The 26747-nt window shown below is 38.2% G+C and overlaps 1 protein-coding gene across 1 annotated transcript in view; it reads right to left on the bottom strand.

Annotated features, from left to right (window-relative positions):
• The window catches only part of gpsm1b (G protein signaling modulator 1b), a 33632-nt gene extending 13284 nt beyond the window's left edge, over positions 1-20348 (bottom strand). Inside the window, exons 1-5 of the mRNA XM_042509341.1 lie at positions 20096-20348; positions 7089-7310; positions 4924-5059; positions 4553-4695; positions 2786-2909 (exon numbers count right to left, since the gene is read on the bottom strand). Of these exons, the coding sequence (XP_042365275.1) occupies positions 2786-2909; positions 4553-4695; positions 4924-5059; positions 7089-7310; positions 20096-20157 (687 nt within the window). The 5' untranslated portion in view covers positions 20158-20348. The remainder of the gene's footprint in view (positions 1-2785; positions 2910-4552; positions 4696-4923; positions 5060-7088; positions 7311-20095) is intronic.
• Between the last annotated feature and the right edge of the window lie 6399 nt (positions 20349-26747).

The following is a 26747-nucleotide window of genomic DNA, read 5'->3' as shown; positions in this document are numbered from 1 at the left end:
CTCTCCTTCATGGCACACTGATAGATGTGTAACAGGAAGAAGAGGAGAGGCTGGCTTCTCCCAGGAGGAGGCAAGTGGTTTACAATGGAGAGTGATGGGAAACATGGAGAGAGAGAGCATGAAGCCGTGATTCACCAAGAAACCAATTTCCTCCACTTTTTCCCCAAAGAGAGGTCATCAATCTCTGCACACTGTGTGTTGGTACAGGAAGAGGTGGCTCATCAACCACTGAAAAACTCACTGAGGTGATAATTAGTCACAGAGAAGCTAGGACGAACATGCCTGGCCATCTCAAACTAGCATTCCACAAGAAAATAACACAAACTTTGCTCGAACATTATTGTCTAGACATGCTGTCCCTAGCCTTGCACTCACTCCGCTGTACTCTATGACATGTATTTAATCAGACTGTAACAAATATAATGCAAGGGCCAGGGTAACCACACATTTTCATAAATAAAATTGAAAAACTTTCCCATTACTGTTCAAAGACCCATAAAAAAAGGATTTCTTGTCCCACTTGCCCAGCGTTTTTTCTCTGATATCATCTTAAAACTCTATTTAAACATAATTTCAGTTAGCTGGTCAACATAAAAAGAGAGTGAAAATGTGGGGGAAAAAATTAACAAACGTAAGTGATGGTAAAGCTACAGAGAATACATTTTCCCTGATGTTACATTACATGAAAGGTTATCCATGGAAGATTACTATAATAATTTCATTACAACAAAATATCATGAATTTTCCAAAGCTTTTAATGATTTTTGTTGATAATCATTTGACCTGATGAAGATCCAAGCAGGACTGAAACATCGAAAGAAATAAACTTGTGCAGGTGTTACCTTTTTCCTCATGTACGCTGATTTCTGATAGCCTTGCATCTATGTGATGTGCACATAACTATCCTCTTTCAGTTTTTTAACTAATTCCATGACTTTTCCAGGCTTGGAAAATGTGATTGTGAAATTCTATGACTTTTTCTCGGTTTTCCATGACTGTGGGAACCCCGAATGACAAAAGTCTCTCCTTCACTCTCAAACTGGCTATGCGAGTGTTGCTATTTTGCATGAAAAATTTCAGTCAGACTGAAGTCTGTGCAAAGCAAATGATTTGTGCTTAACAAGAATCAACTGCATATAGCTCGCTTTTTCACTGAAATGAACAGCAGTGTCATGTGACTGCACCTTTAAGCTAAAAGTCAAGCAAACATGTCTGATCATAATGCAACAGTGCATCAAATTTTGTGGTAACTGCTTGTTTGCTTCTGGGCTGCACATTACAGAGGCGCGTGCAAGAGGCAGAACATGGATAGTTTATGAGTCTGTGGTGGCCGGTTCTATCCTGTTTGCTGTTGTGTGCTGGGTCAGCAGGCCTCTGGCGGTCTTGTCAGAGGAGGATGCTGTCTGAGTTACGTGCCATCTGGGACAGTATCTCCCACCCACTCCATCACATGCTGGTCAAGTACAGGAGTACATTTGGTGTAAGACTCATTCCTCTGAGATGCACCACAGGAAGTCTTTCCTGCCTTCGGCCATTTAACTCCTCCCTCAGAGCATCAAACACTCCGGGTCAATAGACTGGCCCTTGGGCTTTTTCACTGTCAGCAACTATAACCCCATGATTTATTTACTGTTTATATTTTCGGTGGTGCAGAACTGACTTAACTGTACAATATTCCATGCAATAATTCAGTTGTGCAACAAGCTGGAATTAAAACTACATTTTTACTTTACATTTGTGCTTATTTAATTCTTATTTATGGTATTGCGTTTATATATAATGTACTTATATTTCCCATTTCTCAGCATTCTAGTTTTATTTATATTGTATATCATAATATAATGCATATATTCAGTACACACTTTCTGTATTTCTGATTTATATGTTTTATTTCTCTCTATAAGCTGTGTTATATATTGTTGCATAATGCACATTTTTTCACATACCTTTAATTTTATTTTTCTATTATCCATTTTTTTATAGTGACATGCACAGAGTTAAAAATGCACACATCCATAAAAACGTTGAAGGTGGTGGAACCACATTTAAATGCAAACATTGAACAGAGGAAGGTCTGCACACTTCAGCTCCCCTTACAGCTTTTTTTTTACATTATATATGTTTTTTTTATTAATTATTAATATTTGTGAGTATCTCCATTAAAAAGGGGGGTAAAGGGAGCTGAATTGTGCGGATCTTCCTCTGTTCCATTTTTTATTGCCTAATTTCTCTATTTGCATATAAGAGCAACTGTTGCATCCCTGAATTTCCCTCTTGGGATCAGTAGAGTATGATTCTGATTCTGGACATGATGATGACCACAGTCTGCAAATCTGTCATGTGTCAGAGTGGTTTCAGGATGGACTTCTCCAACATCCCTGGCTGAGACGTCACAGCCACTCAGCATGTGCACAAGACAACCAAAACACCCCCAAACCTCATTTATGTTAACAAGGCAAACCAAACACACTGTGCCTAAATCAGTATTTGTGAGACCTAGTCTAATGAAGAGATGACAGAATTGTATCGTTTCTATATAATAAAAAAACTGCACTTTGTGTCATCATTGGAATTTCCAATCCAGTGTTTGTCAGTGCAATATCATGGCAAGCCAGGAAGTTACTGAATAGCTGCAGGGTGAATGACCTTGTGTCAAAAGGAAAGTGCTGTTGCTCTGGCAACACAAGGTCACTGTTCTGCTTTGGCACAAAACAAGACTGATATAAATCTTATCTATGCACTACTGGTATTAATATGATGCTGGTAAACATGTTGAATTTCTCACCTGACGGTGGAACTTGATCGCTTCGACAAAGTTTCCCAGCAGATAGTGGGTGTTGCCCAGGTTCCCATAGGCCCTCCCCTGAGCAGCTCGGTCTCCAAGTTCTTTGACCAAACACAAGTTCATCCTACAGAGATAAGGACACACCAATTTAGTAGCAGCAAGTAGCGGCATGTTAATGGCATTAAAGAACATTACCATTACATGACAGCTAAATATAAGTCTGCACTAGAGACCACTTTGCAATAGGGTCACACCAGCCAAGATGCCGACTATAAACAACTTTTAAGATTCCATCTTACCACTGACTTACACATAATCAACACAACCAGAGTGTAATATATTTGTTACAATTATTCCTGATATATTATTTATTCAATAAGAGTCTACCTGTGACCAATTCAACTGGAATTTAGAAAAAAAAATGTCATTTATCCAGATAAACTTGCATGTCAGTGTAGAAACTTTAGAATGAAATTCAATGAACTGCACACCGAATCCAGATAATGATGTGGAAATAAAATATGTGTATAATATTTTAAGTGGTCAGAATCAAAACATTCATCGCAAAAGTCTGTCTAGCCAATCTCGACAACCTAGGAGACAAATCTGACAATGAACTGCAGAGCTCTTTATCTGTGAGGACAGATTTTGTCAAAAGAACAGTAGTCAGTGTAGTATTTCACAAAACTGGGTTATGAGGCAGATTGGCCTGAAGCAACTACTTAAACGAAGAGGCAAACATGAGCCTGGAGTTCGCTAGAAGGCATATGAAATACTGAGAGCATGAAGTGCATTATTCTGTGGTCTGATGAAAATAAATGGAAATCTTCAGCAACATTGTAGAGTATCATTCTGCTGAAAACTGCCAAAGCGAATAAGCAATTCTCACAGCATCCAGTTGTAAAGTGGCAGTAAGTTCGCTTTTAAGCTACTGTATGTTCATGCCAGTCGCAGTGTCCCCAGCATGAGAGTGCTCAAGCCAAAAATGAGGTCATCAAGTATTGTGCGTAAGCGCAAGGCTCCAAATGTTGTCGCAGTGCTTGGTCATGTACCTCCAACTCTTTGTGAATAAGCCCAGGCTACATGCACACAGCTTTTCAGACATGACTGACACAAATACTGAGAAAAGCATTTAACTTAAATGAAGAAGTAAAATAAAGAATTGATTTTCACTATTAATATGCCTCAGGACTTAAGAAAGGCACACACATTGTTTTTAATGCTTTTAAAATGGGAGATTGAAAAAAATCTATATTTGAGTAAATATTTTACCGGACGAATCAAACTGTTTACAAGATATTCAACCTTTTTAACCTTCATATGATTATATTACATTTGTTGTTTAGAAAAGAAATGTTGACTCCCTTCCCTCTAGAGATTGTATAAAAAGCGATTAAGTATGTTCATCTTGAATATTTGACATGAGATGTAAGTTTACAGTTAATTACAATTCCTCCTCGGCACTGAAGGGTTGCAAGTTTGGTCTTTGGCGTTTTGTCCCATGTTAAATATGAAAACAAATCAAGAAGTGCCAGAGGTGAGTCAAAGTGGGATCAAAGCAGTGACGTGCCAATTTAAACAAGATTTCTGCATGTAATTTTGGAAAACCAAAATATACTCAATGTATGAATGTTTTAGTTTTCTTCTTTATATTCATTTTGATGCCACAAACACAGTTAAATGCACTTATCTAGGCTACTAATCTGATTTAGGTTTTCTATTGTATACATAAATCTGTTGACAGAGTTCATTCCAAAAAATACATACTCATAAAAGCCAGTAGCCCTTTGCAGAGTGTCTCTCACATCAGCAGGCAGGTCCCCAGGTTCCTGGGTGCAGCCCCATAACTGCTGTTTGCCCTTTGCATGAAACACGTTCCCTATGTTATACAGTGCTCTGGCCTCTCCAACCTGCAATTATATGATAAAGAGAGACAAATAAAAGGTTAAAAAAATGTGAAAATTGATGCAAAAAAGATCTCCTCACAGACATGTGTGTATATTGATTAGAAATAGTCTTTTTAATTTTATATTACAGATTACATAGGACAGGTTTGCTGTGACTGAAGGAGCAAATCAACAACACAGGAAGCAAACTGAATGATCATTCAAAGGATACTATTAAAAATGTTATGTTACCTTGTCTCCCTGCTCTTGAGAAATATCCAGATGTCTCTGACAGCACACAACAGCCTCATCAAAGCGCCCCAAAACTTTTAATGTGTTACCAAGGTTGCCGCTGGCTTTTCCTTCTCCAATTCTGTCTCCTATCGTTCTGAGGAAGCAAAGAAATGCATTTGGTGTTCAGCAGTGGGAGCAAACATCACAGGCTTTCTATGGTAATGCAATTTAGTTAAACAATATCCATTAAGGTACTGTAAGGAGATTTAATTGCTCAGATGCTATATAGTGCCTTTATAATTGGTTGCTTACTACCTAGGAAGAGGTCCCAGCGGCCCTGGTGAGACTGTAATGTAACAAGGTAAATCTCTCTGGGGTCTTTGATGAGTTCCCTGCTGAAGTACCAGCTGCACTCACTGCAGGGGAGCGGATTACTCATATAAGCTAAATACCCTGCTGGTAGTTGTCGACTGTTACTATATGAAAGTCCCCTCACTTTTTCTTGGAATTTTCATTGTCTAACTAAATAGAAACATATTGAAATACTTTTATTGGTATGCATTTGATAAAGTTAATAACATTTGTCAGGGATGGTGATCTGAATCCTTCTTTTCCAAGACTATCTGTTTAATGAATGGCAGAATAATTAGCATATCTCTACTATATAAATATAGAGCTCATATTGCATAAATGAGCTGACTGTACTGATATGACTCAGCTTCAAAGCTTTCTTTACTGGCCAGAATGACCGAAATGATTGTAAGAAAATAACTAAAAGGATTCATTTTTGATTGTATTGCAATTAGGCTTAAGAGACAGCCAAAGCAGAATTTATATGTTTTTATGAGTTATAAATTTCAATGTTTCATCTGCAGCAGTCATTGATGTATCAAAAACATTTTAAAACAAGAAAAATGTTTTTCCAGCTTTGCAGACTGTCCTCAATTACGCCAGATAAAAAGTCACAATGAGAGGCTCCTCTCGTTTTATAACAGTTATAACAGTTATAGTCAGTTTATAACAGTGGAAACTCCTAATAGCAATCACAGTTAAAGTGAAGACCCACTTATATGAATAAAAAGCTTTGACAGAAGACAGAATTAGCCTGATACAAATGCTGTTTAAATAATACGCTTGTAGTAATCAAGTGGTCTTGCTTACAGTGTTCATTTTTGGTCTTTTCATCCATGACACCTCGCCGGGAAACGATTTAAAACTACAGTAATTATGATACTTGCAACTTTACTCCCATGACACTTTGCCTCACAGTAACCTGTAAGCTTCGAGTTGGCAAACTGAGGCCGGTGCTGTGTGCACATTGAAATCATGACAGTTAAACGAAAAAAAAAAAATCTTTATGTAAAACACTCTCCTCGAAGTTTGTGGCTGCTAGCCATAGCTGCTAGTCTTGTAGACAGGAAACACGTGCGGATGGAGAGAGCACCTGTGGTTGAAGCTGCTCTCGTCAGATGGACTGATAATGCTTGGTCACATAATGACTGTTTGAAACAGATGCACTGTGAACAGTCAATCAAGTTCAGTAAACAGCAAAGCCTGTTTCATTACTTCATATTCATGCAATTCGTATACTAATGTCAATTAGGTAGTTATCTCCATGAGAAATGAGGAGAGGCAAATTGTGATATTGGCCCTGCACAGAAGTGATCACTATAAGCACTTTCCACTGTATTATTAATATAAAGTCAAAAAAGATTGATTTTAAACATAAAATACATAGAGATTATTACTGTTGATCATACAGACAAATTTCGGGCAAAGTGCAGGCAATTTTCCTGCCACCTAGGCTAAGATCTGCTTGGATAAATACCTCTCTCAAATTCAAACATATACAGTGGTTCGTAAACTGCGTAACTCACTTCCTCCTTTGGTTAAAGAAAGTTTCACAAAACTCAAAACACATCACAACAAGCTGTGGCAACTTGACGCTGATTTTTGACTATGGATTACCTAGGAAAAAAACACAATGTTGCAGATTTGGTATCCTGGAAAAGTGTTTTTTGTTTTTTATGATTATTTGGGCGATTTAAGGACAGGGAGTTATCATCAAGGTCTACATTTCAAAATCTAGACTTTTTAACAGTAATAGTTCCAGAAATTGATCTCACTCACCATCACAACCTAAGATGACAGGTTGCAACTATCAAAAAAGAGTCAATGCTCACCTGGCCAAAGTCAGGTCGTGTTTATGGTATTCTAGGGCTTTGCCATATTCTTTAAGGTAGAAGTAAGCATTGCCCAGCTGGCTGTAGATGGCACTAAGGGTCTTCAGGTCTTCTGTGCCGACCTGCACGGCTGCCTCAAAAAACGCTGTACCCCCTTTAAAGTCCCCAGCCTTGCACAGCCGCTCTCCTTCCAAGGCCAACTCCAAGCAGGAGGCCTCCATCCTAAATGGTGCACAGACAGATTTACATACAAACAGGGAAAGACAGAAAACAGTGTTAGCATGAGCACTATCAGAGATAGAACAATGTATAATAACATGGACACTTATTACATTGGCAGAGCAATATCTTCTCGGGGTGAAGGATAAAATGCCAGTATCACCATGACAACAAGATCTGTAGCCATATCTGATGACTGTTGCCTTAGCAACTGACTCCAAGTCTCAGGGATGAGCACCTTGAAAAGGTGTTGCACTTCACTTTTCGTTCATTACTGCTCATGTCAACTTTTTTCTAGAGTCTGATTTATAGAGATGTGGAGTTATCTTATTGGTTGACAATCTCAAGCTAATTGCTAAAGACATTCGAGTAATTTATTTACTGATATTGTTCATAATTCATGTGAACACTGAAAACAACAACAAATTAAAAGCCTGGTGTTGGTCATTCCTGTGTCAGCACATGGCCATCCAAATGCACCTCTGCTCCACTATACTGCTGAGCTGAAATATAACAGAAGCAACATCTTTAAGAAATCAAAAGCTACGTCAAGAGGAGTCTTCCTACCGCCTCTACAATGCCTTCGTTACCATGGAAACTGCTGGTTCAATGACGCTGACTCAGAAAATGAAAAAGAATTGTGAACTTTGTGAACGTAGTGTCTATTGACAACTTCCTCATTGTTCATGGGACACTTTAATCATTCTTAGGCATTTGATGTAACCTGTTAATGATCTGAACAGCAAGCCTCTTCAGGCTCTAAGATGCTGTGTACAGAACACATAAATATACTATTTCGGGGTTGCATGGTAAAAATAAAATCCTGATGATGTGGAAAATGAATGATGACAACAGCAGTAAACTTTGTTTTTTAATTTATGTATTCTTTTGTTTTTTTAAATGCTTGTGTGTGTCCCTTCATATTGTTCTGTGTCCCCTCTCTAAAGTCTGCATTTTTTGCAGGTTCGTGACAAGGTGCAGGCAGAACTCTCCATTAGTGCTTCCTCAGCAGTTTTTTGTAACTCGCAGGGTGTATAACTGATCTGTCGATCCATTTCCAACTGATCTGATCAGTGGAGGAGAGGAGGAGCTGATGCAAGTGAATGCAAACTTTTAGACGTTTTGAACAATTTCTGAACAAGTTTTCACTCTCAATGCACCTGATGTACTGCTGCTACATCTGTTCCCAAAGTAAGCTCTTCTCTCTGAGAGTGTGGTGCTATATATATAGCATAGTGCTTCTAGTGAACACTCCAGCTCCATAAACAGAAAATTACATGTAAAACCCTGAAATCAGGAACCTGGTGTTATGTGAGAGGAATTTCAAAAGATAAAATAATCAAAATATTCTCAAGCTGAAAGTGAGTGTCTGTGTGGTCAAAAGACAGGCAAGTGTGCTACCATATTTCCCACACACAGCACTAAGTCACATAATTCACAACAAGGCCTTGTCAGTGAGTCGTATCCAGAAAGTATACACCCCAGATTCCTTGTATAATCCAGGATAAACCAAAGACCAGCAGATTTGGTGCAGCTCTAAATTCTAGATAAGGTACTAGAATGTAGACTTAAGCAAGGATTATCCTCAAATTTAATCTTTTTTAAAAGTATGGCAAAGAGACCATATAGAGTTTCACCTCCAGCTTTAGTAGAAGAATCAAAGTATTTTTTTGTTTCATGGGTGTACTCTCTTTTTACACTTGTCCAGACCCCATCTCATTTTTATAATGTTATTTAATCTGCCTGTTCTCCTTTTCTTCATAATGTCAAGTTGCAATCCACCAGCAATAAAAATGTCATGGGAATTTCACATGCTCTAAACTACTATTTTGATTCCTTGTCTTGGATTTAATTAAGCACAATTTACTCAGTGCAAGCCTGTTTATATTTTGTACGCCTTGTCAAAGGAAAATGAAGATACAAATGTCTCCTTGGTTTTTCTGCTTGCCAAAAATCAGGGCTGGACACTATATCAACATTATATTGTTATCCTGGTGTAAGACTAGATATTGTTTTAGATATTGGATATTGTAACATTGTACGTTTTGTGTGCCAAAATGTTCAAGATGCTCTATTATTTACCTTTAAACATTGAGTCATGTTTAAAAATCTTAATGTGTAAATATTTCGTGAAAGCACCAGTAGCCAGCCCTACAATATCAATGCAATATCGAGATCAAGGTATTTGGTCAAAAACATTGTAAAAGGGTGAGATGCAGTATTCTGCAGAATAGGGTTAGTTTGATTTTCTCTATATTGGATATCCCTACCAAACACCTTCCCAATGTGATCTTCTGGTTAAAATTTCTCAACTTATCCTGATCTACAATCAGTGTTCTCAACATCTGTTATTTGGCTTGCAAAACCTTGCTTCTCAAGCAACAAAAATCACCACAGAAATGGTTCTTTGAATGTTCAAGCAGTACCTGTGTTTTTGCTTGGTTCGTGTTTTTTCCACATACACCTGCAGCTCCAAGTGTAATGGCCTTAGCATAGCTTGGGGTCGGGGTCCACAGTGGACCAGTCTACATACAGCTTTCTCTGCTCCAGTCAAAGGACAAGGCTCAGATGCCATGAGGGCAAGGGTTAACAAGACAAGCTTAGTGATAACAGCTGTTCAGCTATTTGAGATGAAATTTCCAGCTAGTAGTTTCTCTCTTTTACAGTCCATATTGTCCACTCAATTGCTCCAAATACTCCAAAATGTCAGCAATGTTGCAGAAAACCTGAATGCAATCCAAATGGAATTTCTACACTCAGTCCTGGACCAGCCAAGAATCACATCTGCTTTTCAAGTCCTCAAGAACGTTCCAGAAACTCCACGATGAACTCTCTACTCCCATAGCCGAACCAGTCAGGAGGTGACTGTAGAAAATTCCACGAAAGAGAATTTCCACTTACATTTAGTATTCATTAGCAAAAGCATGCTGATTTACAACTGGGCTACAGCCAGCACGTTTCACTAATCAAGAAGTTGAGTTGCCTTGGCTCATTCAGGTCATTCAGCTCTTACAATCCACAAAAGAAATGTGTCCTCTCTTTTCATCCTCTTCAACCTGTCCTCAGTTGTGATGGCAAGATTCATAGTTCTACTGTGCCATTACAAGCCACGCTTTTAAAGAGGGAGTGCGCAACGTAAAGAACAATTTGGTTGAGATCAGGGGTACGATCAGTGACGAGAAGTGAGTGCAGTACTCCTAAGCTTGATCACCGCCCCAGTGACAGACAAAGAGGAGGGATGACAAAGAGAGAGAGACAGAAGACAATTGCTAATCCAGTGACCTGCACCTTGTTGGTAGACACCACACAGCGCACTGATTGGCTAAGACTAATCCAACTATCTGCTGACACAGGCAGAAACGTTATTAGATCACCAGCCAAGACAAATAAGACTGTGTGTAAAGGGGAGGTAAGGTAAAGGGACCTATAAATATATCAAGACTGTGAGTGCATACATTTTCAATTACTTTCACTAAAAATATACAAGCGTTACATTTTCTGTTTTTTTGCTAAAAAAATCTCCAGATGCTGTATTTTGATTCTTACTCCTTATACAACAATCAAAGTAGCAACTACTACATTAGCATTTTTTTTTACTTCTAAATAATAAAAATTCTAATTAACAGCTACATACTGCAAGCAATTTCTTAATTGCCTAAATTGCTTGAATACTTTCACCCATGCTAAATGCAAGTAAATGCAACCTTAAGCATAATTTTACACTGCCAAATTGCAGCTGACCTACACTCAATGTTGTACCTGACTGCATCCTGTGTGCACACACACGGAGCACTAGTCCCGTGTTGACACAGTACAAGGCCACGGAAACCTCATATAACCTTGCCAGAGGTAACTAATAACATTAACAATGGCTCAGTTCCATTTAGGTACTCAGTAAGTTCTTCAACTGGGACACCTTTATACCAATAACCACGATTCATATTATTAACCTGTGTGTTTCATGCTGAAATATAAATACCTGACAGGAAAAAGGTCTATTTAACTAGAGTGGTATGCCATCAAAATCTGGACACATTGACTAGTACATACTATGTGTGAAAACTAGAATTACTGCCTTGTGGTGGTTTGCCTCCACCAACCAGTCAAGTTGCAGTTAACGTCCATGTCTGTCCTGACTCAATGCATGACTATGCAGTAAAGACTTGAATGAATTTGATAAAAGGGTTGTTTTTTTTGTTTGTTTGGGTTTTTTTTAAAATTGAAGTTATTAATTTTTTGCAATAACACATTAGGGCCATTGTAGGTCAAATTTAAAAACAAATGCTCAACATATGCAGTTTATTCTCATATTGTAACACACCCTCCCCCAGCACTATTTTTATTTTCTTCACCTACAACGACCCTAATATGCTATCATACAGTATGGAATAAATAATGTTCCTTTGAGAACATGCTGTCATTACTTACAGATTATTTTACGAAGGACTGATACGGAGTTTGATCACATGGTGCAATGACAATCCCCTGAAGCTCAATATCAGCAAAACTAGTGATCTTGTGATGAACTACCAGAGAACGAGAAATGCACACAAAAATGTAGCCATGACAACAGACAGTGATTCAAAAATGGATGTTGCCAGAAAGAAGCTACACATTCTATTCATGAATGCCTCACACACAACTTTGACCAGGAAGCACAGAATATCTAGTATACAGTCATCACAGTTCCTTATATTTTTTTTAATCAGGTATACTACCAAGTCATGACAGTGTGCCAGTACGCACACTACCAAGGCCCTGAAACCAAAGCTAACCTCTCAAGAACAGAGGCCATTTCTGCAGGCAAAAAAAAAAAAAAAGAATCGTTCGACCTTGGGTGTAACTCAAAATGGCAGTGTCCAACAGATGGCTTAAATCCCTCTCTAGCAGTGCGTGAAAAAACCTTATAAATGTTGTGGTATATCAGCACATATTCTGTAGAAAACTTTCTGAAAGAAAGAATGATTTGAAAAACTGCTGTTGAATCATGTAACCAGAAAGAAATGTCTGTTATTAAACATCTAAACTTTCATGGTTACCCACACATTCTTTTGTTTGTGGCAGCCCACCACGATTAAAACATCCGCCGCCACATATCGATTTTCTATATTTTGAGCTGGACCATCAATAGGAGTGCTATTAAAATACTATATATGTCATTCTGATATTCGATGCACTCTTGGACTCTGGTTGTACTCTGGACACAGATTGAGCAAAAGAACATCAGGCACAGTGATAGTGTAACTTAATCCTTGATTGAGCTGAGATTAAAAGTTTCAATCCACTCACCTCTGCAGCAGCTGCTCCTCTCTGTTAATCTGAACGGATCAGCTGCGATCAGATCGATTGATCAATTATCCTACCCATGACTAAAACCAATAACTTTCTTGTATCTTGTAATGGTATATTATCAGTCTGGTTTTGCATAGCTTTGTCTGACAACCTTACAAAAACAAACATTTAAAACAGATGAAACTACAACTGGAGCCACTGAATTACAAGTGGCCAAGAGGAGGCCGTCTGAACCATTCAGCCTCTTCATTCAAAGGTTAAACAACCTGTCTTCCTTGCTCATAAGTTATAAGGCATGAATATGGCTGTTGCTGGAGCAACAGACCCAAGCCCAAGGGTGAAAGTAGAAAACTTTTTTTTTCACATTTTTTAGATGGGCTGGCAATAACAGACCAAAGCCACTGTTGAAAGGAAATGGTAACCACTGCAGATAACAGTCCTTTAAAATGTGCAAGGTCATATCCTTGGCGTAAAATACAACAGACTTAAAGCAGCAACAATTACTTCTGTAGCAGTGAGGGAAACCCTCCAGTACTAAAATCCCTTAGTGGGAAAAAGGCCAAAAATGTTGATATTCAAAGTTACCAGATCTGAACAAGTCATCAAAAGAGGGCCCACACAGTTGAGAATTGAACCAAGGCTACTCTTCAGTGCAAACAGGAAAGTGGAGCTGGCGCTGATAACAGTAGCCAGAAGGATAAAAGGTACAAGGTCAATGCAGTTACAAAAGATTACAGAGAGAATGTTTAGAATTGAGTGATCATATCCATGATGCAGGGGACACCAAATGTAGTAACCAATCAGCTAAAGACTCTGGCATGTCCAGTAGTATAAGCCCTGAGAAACTCTCAACTGTTTCTGATGCTGCAGTCAGGGATTGAGCATGTCCTCAGGAGGTTAACAGACAGTAACAGAGGCAAAAAGGATGCTGCTTTCCTTTGTCTCATTTCCATCTCATACAATCAGCACAGTCTGACAAAAGCATGGAGGTAAAAACAAATGAGGAGAATTTCCATGATTGGCAAGGACATAAGGTTGGTTTCATCATCGTTCATACCGTGACAAGTTTTTCATACATTAGTAAACTACAGCTATGTAATGAAAGGATGTTTTACAGCCTCTAGCACCAACTGTAGACTGAGAAAAAATTAATTCACTGGGCAGACCGCTGGTAACTTTTAAGGTGGAACAATTACTTGTGATGTTATTCAATACATGAGATGATAACATGAATCCTTAAATACATCTTAAATTTCAACATGACAACCTTCACCACTCTATCTGCTGTTCATTTATTTATTTTATTGTCTCTCTTGGATGACATATACTTTTAGAGATGAGTGGATTTTCAAGCGTTTAAAAATGTATATTAATTATGACCTGATTATTAGGGAAAAAAACGTGTCGTAGCATCGTTCCTGTGTGCTCGGGCAGCACTAAACAACTGCTCTTGCCTGACAAGGAGTCAATGCACAAACACGCTATTTATAAATATCCCCTAGAAAGAGACTCACACATCACATCCAGCCTGCTATTTTTCATTATGAAAATATTGCCATGCATATCCACTCTGTGAACTTGACTTGTATCAGCAGTAAACAAGGAAGTACAGCAAGTGCTGCTGGATGGAGCAGCAGGTGACAGCACCCCCAGCCACATGCGGTGGAAACACTAAACAGATAACAGGTCTAGATACCAGTTCATAAGTGTTGCTTTTAGTTCCAAAGGTACTATACTGAAAGCTTTTGCTGGAAACGCAACTATTGAAACCTTGCATCTATCCAACCAAGGATATTGCAAGGACATCAGTGCAGTGTCGTCATGGAAGCATGATAAGGACAGAGGAAGCTGAACCAGAGATGCTGTTATAGAGGAAAGTTAAAGATGAGCAGGAAGACATAAGTATACTGAGTCCGGCAGCAGATGGTGCAGGGGCCTCTATGAACCACAACCAAGTTGTAAAACCCTGAATTGTAAAACAGATTGTGGAAAAAGGGTGTAGCCATAAGAATGTTAGGCCACGCGGTTAAAAACTTACAGCTATACAGTTGTAAAGTTAAAGGGCTATATAGCATAATTTTGATCAAAGTCAGTTAACTAAAAGTGCTGTGTGAGAGCTAGCTTGAGGGCTAACTGGCAGACAGAAAAAGGGGTAAAAGAAAAAGAGACCATGACTAAGAGGAAGGCATTTATGGACATATAAAGAAAGGCAAAACAAAGCAACAAGAAGACAAAGACAAAAAGGATTATTCACCACGCGAGGATTTTCACAAAGTGACATTCTTGTCATCTTTGTGGTTGGAGTGGGAATGGATCTGCGCAGTACAGTCTGCTATTCCCTCCTCTGATTACCACTCTAATTGGTCTGTTTGGGAGACACTCATCCCATAATAGCCTGCCTGTGGTCTGAGAGAGACAGTCTCCCAGTGCCGTTACCATGGCGGCACAAAGTACATGTACCATATTGGACAGGTTTCAGGGAGTAAGTTGGGGGGGTAAAAGTGAGGTTTGTGTGTAAGCTGAACTATGACATGTGTTGTTCTTTCTGTGGGAAACAGCATGATCATCTTTGTCATGTAGTAAAGTGAATATCTTTGGGTTTTGTACTGTTGGTTGAACAAGATATTAAAATATATCACCTTGGGGGGTGGTACATTTGACAGGCAGTTCCCTAATTTCAGACATCATTAGACAAAATCATTATTGATAAATGGTGAACATAATTGACCGGTTAATCAGTCATGAATAATATTGTTAGTTGCAGCCCTACTCTTCTTTACATCGTTGTAAACTTAATATCTCTGAGCTTTGAACTGTTAGTCAAACAAAACAAGAAATTTGAAACTGGCACTTTAGACTTTAGGAAGTTTTGATTTAAGAAATGGACAGACCAGTCAATGAAAAGCAGCAGATTATTAGATAATAAAAATAATCATTATTTACACCCTTAGATGTAAGTTTTACAAACTAAATGGTTAGGGTTTAACGGCACATCAGTCTTGTCGATCAACGATCCAATATTATTGATGAACAGTGAAAACTTTGATGAATATCATCTTTAAAATACGCCATTATTTTTGAAATTTCCGTGGCACGTCTGAGTCACAATTTCCATCAAAGCACACCTCCCATAAACATTTAAATGGTGCAAGCGCACTAGCACCAGTCAGACAATGCTGAGCAGCCATGAAAAACACAATGAGGACATTTACTGATATTATCTTATATTGCTCACTGAATCGAAATTGTATCGTGGCAGACCTTCTGAAATCAGCAAATATTATAATGTTGTCCAAAGAGAGGATTTAACGCTATTTGGTGAAGAAATTTGTGATTTACACCCCCAATAAGTAGTTGTAAATAAATACTGCGATTTACACCTGCTGCATACTGTGCATCACCTACTGCATTATATTTTATATGAATAAAAATCTTATGAAGTCTCATAGTCCTAAGTCCAATATGCACATTAAAGGTACGTCACGTTTACTAAATAGCACAGTTTTCAATAGTTCCAAGATATAGCCACAACCTGAATATGAAATTTGACAGGATTAAATCCTCATCATGTAATTTCATAGAAATGTATTTCTTAATAAAAATAAGCAAATTTTCATTTCATGTTTTTTCTTGGAGCTCTTCCTATATTCATGGATTCCTATTCTATATTCAGGGTTCTACATTACTGTCCCGATTATTCTTGGCTTAGCTAAGAAACTCTGTGCTCGGAGTAGTAATCCAGCCATAATTACAGAGTGCCACGGCTAGTTGTCAGGGAAACCAAAGAGAAACTCTCTAGGAATGTTTTTTCCTCTTGCAGCGCATGTCTCTTTCAGTTAGAGCCGAGCTGTCTCCTTCTTTCTTCTTTTGTCTGATTCTCTAGTAAAATTGATTTTTTTTTCTCCTTGATTCAGTTTGTCTTAACCCTGTTTTGTCAGTAGCAATGTTAACGGGGCGGTTTCGTGTACTTTGGCCCTGGAAAACACTGAAAGAACATAAGACATTTAGGGAAGAATAGTTGTAATCTCATAACATAGGCAGTAATTCCTATGATCTCTGGTTTCTGTGAGGAACATGACTGAATGGCACGTCCATTTCCAATGTCAAGCATTTATCCTTTCACAATGAGTTGATGTTTAAGGACAACGCTCTCCGATTGAAAATTGTTCCGTTCTGTAGCCAATTGTACGGCTAAGTGAAGACTAGATGGCGATCCATATTATATCCCTTTTGTTATCCAACTAGATATCGTCTTAGATTTTGGATCATAAGTGTTGTCTCTTTCTGGTTTCAAAGGCTCCATTACAGTAAAGTGCTATAGTCATCTGAACCTACGAGACTGGTCTAGCTGATTTTCCGTCACTTAGTTATAATATCCACATTGCTGACGATTATTTATTAGAAATCTTATTGTGTAGAAATGTTGTGAAACCACCAAAAGCCAACCCTACAACTTTACTACAATACTGACAGTCAGAACAGAGGTCAAATGAAGAATAAAGTCAAAGTTTTTAGTCCACAGATTACCGTCTAATTTAACAGAATCAGTTATCTAATGTAAGTAGACATATGAGCTTTGGAATACTACTATCCACAGACATTAATTGCCTGTGGACATAAAAAAGTGTCTGTTTAATTTTAATATCCAACAAAAAAGAATTAGTGTCTAGAACCAAAAGTCTAACAAACCAAAATCATTTTACAGGATATGTTTGTTGACAAACATCCCACATATAATATGTTTTTGTGTCCTAACTGTGTTTCATTAGCAGCTACAGACAAAAAAGCACACACAAGCACATACATACACAGACATATCCACAGCCCTCATTGTAAAAAGGTCATGTATTGACTTAATCTGTTTGTAAAATAGAGAGAGCAAGCGATCACTGAGGGTAGACCTGGCTATATGATCATGTGTGTTTCAGTCTGTGTGTGTGTGTGTGTGTGTGTGTGTGTGTCGGGTACATGGACAACCTTGCAGACTCAACAAATGTCACTCCACAACTCTGAAGTTATTAACATTCCCAGGCATCTGCTCTGTGTCACAGACACTGCAATGTAATGTTCAAAGCAGGAAATGTGCTTCCTAAAAGTACATTACACAATATTACCTTGACAAGACTTGCAGCACTCCCCTCTGATCACCACTCCTTTGGTAAGTTTCTGCATAACCCGTGGGTGGAACATCAAACAAAGACGTGGAGGCAGACTAATACAGTGTAATCAGTGTTATGATGATTAGCAATTTCCAAAATGTCAAACTATATAACAGAGACACGTCATTTTCACAAGTTTTAGCACAAATCTGATCGAGTCTGTCGAAGATATGACTTGACACCGAGACAAAGAAATAGATAAACTGAGCAAGATCATTTATTGTTGTCAGTGACAACCATGCAGAGAGGGGAAGTACTAGAAGTGGCGCTTAAACTTAGTTAAGTGTCGTTTAATTCAGTTTCAACAGTGCTGCTCGAAATATTCTTCTCCTGATCTGCACTTCTCTTTCTAATGGTTCCCACTGGGAGCCATAAGTGCAGAATTTTTAAACCATTAATTTACCTCCACTTACTATATTGCCCTCACAGTTTGGCTTGGGACTAATCACAAACTTAGGTGCTTGCTATGTTTAAGAACATGAAGATGTAGCAGGCTGATGTTGAAATAAAAAATAACAGGAAAGGCAAAACTAAGTTAGATTTCAGGTATTTCAACCCAGCTGGCACCAGACACCAATATGACGTCAGTAAGACATTGGACTCTTATGTTGGACAGATGTTAAATTTGGTTGGAATGAAATTCATGTTGATGGCAAATGTTAAATAATGTCAGAATGTATATTTTGTGGACGTTAATATTATGACGTTTTGCAGATGTTGGGCTTTGGTCTTCTTATCTTATGACTAAATGTCCTCATTCTACAGAGACGATGTTGGCATGAGACATTTGGAAGATGTTGGAAGACGTAAATAATGACAATGGTGGCCTGCTGGGATAGATAAAGTATTTTCATTCAAAATGTTTTGGTATTTTCCTGTGCGTACCATTAAAAGAAGTTTGTGTATCACCATTGCTGCATGTGCCATAGTTTGGGAACCAATGGATTAGCTGACTTAGAGAAAATGTATTAGCAACTTTTTTGCACAAACATCATGTGCTCTCAGCTTCTCAAAAGTGATGATTTGCTGCTTTTTTGGTAATATCAGATAGTAAACTGATATCTTTGGTCACTGGACTCTTGGTTAGATAAAACAATTTTTTTTAACCATAGGTATTTTTCACATTTTTCACAGTTTACGGGCAAATTAGTGTGTCAGTTAATTGAGATAATACTGATAATGAAAATAATAATAGCTGCAGCCCCAGTATGTTTTGTCAAAACTGAATAACCGCAGAGTGAATTATTACCTAACTACTGATTAAAGGTGGGGGGGAGGGTCAATACACCACAGTAAGACCATATAGACACACTGATGCCAAGTATTGATTTTGTTATTATATCAATTGTTAATATTACAAAAACAAATGTAACTCTTAATAGTCTAGTAGAATAATTAAGGCCATTGTTTTTATAGTCCAATAGATATGTGCTACCACATTAAAAAAAGCTTGAAGTGAGATGAACAGACTGAAAAGTGTATCTTAAAAGATAAAACATATGTTATAAAAGTTTTCTTCTGAGACATTATTTGCAGTTGAAAAACGAATATAAATCACACAATAAAGCCTATGTTATGGCAATACTCTGAACATCCCAACACGTTTAAAATTATACCAATCATTTTTTAATGTGACTTCGTGATAAAATCGTTTATCATGGGGAGTCTGGTGATTCCCACCCCTGCTATTAATGCTATGCAATTGGGACTAAATCTGTTTTATGACACAGCAGACAGCACTGAAGCAAGAAAATACAAAAGCTAAAACTTGCAATATGAGTTGGAACATGGTCACCACACACACCAAAAATGCAAATACGGGGTAAAACAGGTAACATTTTTGACAGTAAACAAATGTATCTCCCCACACACTCCATCACAGTGCACCTCTGCTTCATCCATGTGGTCTCCTGACTTTGCACATATGTTGTGATATTGCACCCACATGGCAAACCAAAGCCATGTGTGCTGTCAATGTGTCCAACCTGGACAAACACACTCCTGTCTACATCCCTACACCGTCCACATCTTCTGAGGCTCCTCTCAGTCTGCACATTCCAGCCACAGCAGCTCACTGACCCGAGCCAGGAATGAGGCTTGGAAACGGGCTCTGGCTGCAGCTGTGGCTGGGTCTTAAGCTTTAAATCAGTGAAAGCTGGCTGGTCAAGTTCCGCCTGCCTGGCTCCTCCTCAGAAAGCGAAGCCGTGAGCTGGCAGCCTTTGTTATTCTCCCTTTCAGCCGCTCCCTCTTGTCTCTTTTCTCCTGACTCACGTTCAAGGACAGACCACAAAGCTGACCCCCCTCTGTTTGCCGGTGTACCCCCCCCCAGAGTCCTACCTTGAGTGCAGCCTCTTGCTGGCCAGATCCTGGTCCACACCGTTAGCAGCCGACTGAGCCATAGAGCCGCTGCTAATCTGCCTCCTAGCTCGCTCTCTTCCGCTATGAGGCCCCCCCTCACTATTATTTCCTCCAGAGGCTGCTACCCTTCTCTTCTTTCTGTCGTTCCGCCTCCCTCCCCTCTTTTTTCTCTCGTTCTTCACCACTGTCTCTGTCTCTTTCCCTCCCCTCTTTCCTTCATTCACCACAGACAGCAATGGCAGCTGCTGAGGAAGTGAGGTATTGTGCAAATAAACCATAAAAACACACAGTCCCTCCCCCTAAATGACGTCACAGGCCGGGGAGTCGATTATGCGTTGAAAGTGCTGGCTGGAGCACACTGTGTGTGTTTCACATGTGTAAAAACACGAACCATGCACTGACATGTTACAGGTGTTTTATTTTTACTTTGTTTTGTTGTTGTTTTCTCCTCTGCAAAATGTTTCAAGTTTGGTCCTCTCTTTAAAGAGTAACCCGTGGATCACTTTAGCTCAGACAGTGGCACAGATGGATTTGGTTGTGTGTGGTCAGAAGTGAGCTTCCTTTCACCTGTATTCACCTCAGCAGTGACGTCACGGGGCCCTTGAGTACACCTGAGCGCCTCAGCAGCAGGGTGAGAGGTCAAGCTGCTGCAGGTCAGCAACAAAGAGGCTTTTCAGGGGGGTGTTTGTTACTCTTTAATTGTTTTTATTGATACCATTTTTTTAATTGAATATATATATACACCCACAGTGCACAATAAAAGCATTTCCTTATACTTCTTCAAATCTTTGAATTTGTGAAAAAAAATACATTGTTTTTCTTCAAGTGTATTATACGCTCCAAATGATAAATTAAGTAATCCAAAGCATCCTAACTTTGGCAGGAAATGTGTGATTTTGTCAGATCCCATTGCTCATAAGAAACTGATTGAGAGTGCCTTTTGAGAACCTTTAAACAAATGTGAACATGTCACTGGCACTGCTAATCCCACTAAGAACCATACAACCAGTTTGTAGCTCTAAGCATCTTTCATCCACTTTACACTGTTATTTTTTTGTGATCTGTAAGAGTTCACCTTCCCAACCCCTGACTTTTAGGCAAACTTCTCTCAGTTCACTCAAGCTATATATTACCTGAGGGCTGACTATGTAACACACAAAAGAGATACAAGTCTATTCTCAAGGCCCCTTCTTAATGTTGGAGAGGATATAGTAGAGGAGAAGTGTATCTCGACTAGGCCTTCTTTGCATGTCGTACTTCAACTGCGACCTTAACCCATGTAGGAAAAATGACTGGAAAACAGTTAAATACAACAGTGCAGCATTAAAGCCCCGTGAAATGAATATGCTGACCGGCACTTCTCAATATACCACCTTTAATATATTATCAGTTTAGAGCTATACAGCTGCTGTCATCAGCCACATTAGTGAAGTCATTCATCCCAAACTGCAAGCACAGCAACTTTGAGCTTGCCTGACAGCCCTGAACTTTCTCATAATGCCTCCAGCTCTCTGCATATGCGTCTCATTGACTTGCTCCTTGACATTCAGATTTATGTCACACCACATTATTAGATCTATGACATTATTATTATTATCAGCTTTGCAGAGACTTCTCGAGGTCCATAGTGCTACTTCAGGTCCATTTAGGTCCATCCTTCTGTCTCATTAGTTATGCCTGTGCTGCCACAGAAATGAAATCCTGTTACCTCTCTGTTGTTATGTCATCATACTGTATAAGCCAGAGAAGTTGCTCATCAGGTAGATTTACAGCCAGTTGCCTGGGGCTCTCCTTCCCTGAACAACTGCTGCCCACATTAAATAATGCTTTAGAAAATGGTCAGCAGTAACACAAGGTATATATATGTAGTTTATATGCAGTCAGTGGCTTAAAATAGCAAAGTCATTGCCATGATCCTGTTTTACACATTTATTTATATGTTATAAACATGCACCAAATACATGTGATGCTTCCATTCACATTTTCATTGAACAAACACATTTTATTATAGTTACTTGAATATTAATAGGGGATTATCGACCCATTATTCATTTTCACTCTTGAAACTGTTTATCTCATTTCAATCAGATATTATCAGTTACATTGCCATATGGAGTTAGATACTCACATATTAATTGCTAAATACATTATATCCCTTACAATAGGAGTTATACTGCTGTTATTGTTCTATCTAAATATATCTAAAACAATTCAATATCACTCTGAGTTTCACTAAACAGTGTTAATATACTAGACGTAACTTTCCGCTATTCACTTATACCTCAAATCTCTGCCTTTAATTGCATAATTGTATAGTTCCTATTTTTACTTCTATTCTTACAGTTGTTTTTATCTATATTTTTATCTGCTCTTGTGTTTATTTTATTTAGCTCTATCTATCTGTACTTATTTCTGCCTTTGACGTGCCTCAACGTCTACATTTCCCCTGTGGCAATCAATAAAGGCTTAGCTTATCTTATCTGCAGTACCTTAGGTTCACCATGGGAGAGCAGCATTGCACCAGTGAATGAAAAGTCTATAGCAGCAACATTTGTTTTCAATGCCGAAGCATCTCAAAGACAAGTGACAGCGACTTCTCAGGATGGTTACAATGGTTAAATTCCTGACAATAAAATACTAAACAGTTTGGTGGCTGTGCAAAAATTCAATCTTTGCATTTGTTTAAATGTTAAGCTTTTGTTGAGGCCCATCCCCCCCCAATCCTTATAATGCCTTTAAATAAGATTTGCATTTTTTTCACACCACCAATTTGCATTAAATTGAGCTTGTGTATCTGCTATCATCTTTTAAATTTTTGAATGTCACTTTCATTGTAACATTCAAAATGAATTTCATATTATCCATTATCTATTTTATTTTGTACTCGTCATCACCGACAAGCTATTTCTAATGATTACATTTTGAAAACATTAATAATATTGTTTTGCCACAATATTTAGAGAATCATTTTGTACATGTATCAACAAAATTAATCCCTAATGTTATGTCTGATGTCTATTATTAAGAGCTCCTGCTTTGACAAACTAAGGATTATAAGAAAGTGTTCAGAACAAATGAGCAGCCACTAATCTTCAGAGCACTATATGTCTATACTGTATTTGTTTTTGACTACTATTATATTATTGCAATGGAAACCACTTATTCTAATGAAACCCCACTTGTACATTTGGCATAATAAGCTCCTGAAAGCACCTACTTCAAACTCTTATTGTTACTGTTATCTCTCTCTCTCTAAAAAAAGTGTTTTTGGTCTCTTCGTTTTGTTGTGTATTTGCTTTAATCCTCCAGCCGTATATCTGGTGGACCTTGTGCCTGGCGGCATCTCATTACAGACAACAAGGAGCAACAAAAGCAAAATGAGATTGAGGTAAGCTGATTTGAGATTTAAACTGAGCAACTCAAATTTGTTTCTCATTTGTGAGGGAGCCCATTTTAGAAAAACAAAAACCATCTGCCCGCATCTATTAGGTACTCTTGAAAAGGTTGTATTGTTTTCTCAGCTTAGAAACTTCAGTCAGCACATATGTATGAAAGGGACGTGAATTTTCCTTTCTTCTGACGTCCTTGAGCAACCAAATAATCCTCACTCTGGTAGTACTGGAAACATCCTTATCACAGCTCCAACTGCAAAAGCATGTGTTTTTATTGACTGCTGTTGCAAATGAAAAAAAATATTAAAGACAGCTTTTATAAGAAACCCATGCACAAAGTAGGGGGATAGTGCACTTTGCCTATTAACGATGTTCATAATAGCCACAAAATAGACAGAAAATTTATCTAGCGACACAATTGTGTGTCTGCAGGGAACATGCAGTTGGGACAAAATAATAAGGACTCTGCTTAAAGTGTGTTTTGCTTGACTTTAGTCAATTATAACAACAATCTATTGGTAACTTCTTTTTTAAATGAATTGTGCCCTAATCCTAAAAACTGTTCCCCAGATACTCCACTCATATTTCTTAGATTTCAATCATGATACCAGGCAGATTCCTAGCAAGATTATGGTGATAGTCTGCTCCCCCTGATAGTGTGGGGTTCAGTGAAAGACTGAAAAATAAAAAACTGATTCCGTGCCCTCTGCAAGCTCACTCCATATGCCATTTTAAAGTTATGTGACAAACTGGCTCAGGGAATGTGACAAGGGGGAGTCCACACAAGAGATTAAGTAAAAACGATTATAATTTATCAAACTAAGACATATGAAAATGGACCAATCAAACTAAAACAAACAATGCAGGATGGATGTCTGCTGGAGGAAAGGAGAAAACAAGTCAACACCTGGGCCAGGTTATATCGCTAGGAAGGCCCAGATGAGCGTAATCAAGCTAACAACCCTCCCATGTCAGCAAGCTGCCTGATGAGGCTGACCATGTCAGCCTTCAAGACAGTAGGAGGGGTGACACATGGTTTAAGAAAACATCCCTGTGACAGTAACTAGTGGGTTTGGTTTGCAGGATCAACTTGTTAGGATTTTTGTCCAAATACATAAACAGCTTTTGTCAGACAGTTACAGGCCTATATTATATACAAACAGGAATAAATTAAGGGTCCAGCCATGAAGTGTGGCAAATGCAATATACCAGCATACTTTAAAAACCTTTCTTTTTTTTAAAGAAATTAAAATTTAGCATTAAGTAAATAAAGAGAAGCAGACTAGTAAGAAACAGATTTTTAAGACAACAAACACATGAGTTACACAATGGGTCTGTAACTACTGTAAATATCAGCAAGTCCCCAGTTTCAAAAATAGTGAGAGATAAACATAAACCAAGTTTTCCACCTAAGACATGGTTAAACAGACAGAGACAAAACATGAAAGTTGCGTGCTGTTAAAACATACTACATCATCTCTGTCTGCCCCATACGTGAAGTTCCAAATACAGCTTATTTTACACAGGAGGTGTAAAGTATGTCCTTCTGCGCAGACTGTTAAATATGTAAATCTTGGCTTTATCATATGGTATGTATATGTATAGATTAAGCCTGTTAAAGACTACTTGACCTCTCATGTGAGGCAGTCTGAAGATTACATTTAATCTGTGCCCTCACTGATTTAATCAGTGGGGATTACGGTCACCTAAAGACATGTTCATAAACTTGTTAACTCTACGTTATTATTCCTATCGTCATTAATGTTATTATTTTTATCATTATTATTATTATCATTTCATCTAATTTGTTTATTTTTTTATTTTTGTAAAACCATGTACCCATGTAGTCAACTTCTAATGAATTTTGGGGTGTTAAACATAGTAGTACATATCCTGTAAATGTATTTGAGTACTTGAGTTAATGTTTATATCAGGACTATAATTTTGATTATCACATTCATCCAAGTTCAGAAATAAGCAGACAGGCATCGTCAAAACATAGAACATGTAATACTTTAGTCAAATATGTAAGAGCAACAGCAATACTGTATACAGCTTAAGGGTTTAGCCTTACTAGTTATGATAGTGTTCTTTATTGGCTTACTGTACTTTATAGTGTCAAAATATATAACATTATAAACCTTTAATTTGAAAATAAATGAAGAGATAAATTGATAAAAGTAAGTGGATAATTGGGATAAAAACTAAATAATATAACTGGATAAAAAATGTTCGATGCAAGAGCATAAACACATGATAAATCCATTATAATAGCATCTTTTCTATTACAGTTATTTTTCTCTTAGGATTACCCATCAAACAGCTGGGCATTTTAACTTCTGAAAGCAGGACAGAAGGCCTCTGTGTCTAGTTGTAATACACTACACTAAAACCTGGCTATTTTATGTGCAGTTTGGTACTCATTATAAAGCAATCTCTCAACAAAACTAAGTGACGACAGGCGGCTGGAAAGAAGAAAAACAATTTGCATGATGGAAAAAAAATCAGACCTAATCTACTCCAGAATCCAGTTTGTATGGGAGCTTGGAGAGAAGCATGGGATAGTGGTAAGGGGGGAAAGCAATGGATGAGCCTTTAAATCTGAGAATCCAACTAGAGCTCCAGTCTCTCCGCTCTGTCCTTAAACCTCTTTGAATGCCTGTTATCTTGCAGCAATCCCCAAGACAATGCTTCGGCCTCCAACAATCCCCTTAGCATAGAAGCGTAGCTTTGTTGACTCGGTTTGTCTCAGTTTTCCATAATGTTATGCAGATGTGTGATTTCTAGCAAATCCTGCAACCAGCTCCTGTAAACTCAACATGTATGACTGGATTTTCTCCTGTTGACCAAAGGGTGGCAGTGTTGTTCAGCCTTCTTTGAGTTTACTTAAGAAGGAAAAACTGTAAAGGTGAAGTAAAAGATAATAAAGAATATTAAAAGCATGCGGACTAAAAAATAGAACAATTCAATTAAATCATGGAATCATAAAACACTAGTCACATGCTTGTATAAAATTGTCCTTACTGACCAAATTGACCCTACAAAACACTCCCCAGTGTGCTTATAAAGCAAGTGATGAGAGGCATAATCCACAGTCCTTGTGTTTATAGGATAACTGACTTTTTTTAGTATAAGGATGAGGAGTGGACGAGGAGGGAGAGATAGAGGGACCAATAGGCACCAAGGCTGAATAGCTGCTGCAGGGCCATGGAAGTCAGGAGACTGAAGGTGTGCCTGTG

Source organism: Plectropomus leopardus, chromosome 20 (genome assembly GCF_008729295.1).
Source record: "Plectropomus leopardus isolate mb chromosome 20, YSFRI_Pleo_2.0, whole genome shotgun sequence".
Classification (NCBI taxonomy): domain Eukaryota; kingdom Metazoa; phylum Chordata; class Actinopteri; order Perciformes; family Serranidae; genus Plectropomus; species Plectropomus leopardus.
Note: the sequence above shows the minus strand (reverse complement) of the source record. Positions and strands in the feature narration are given on the sequence as shown.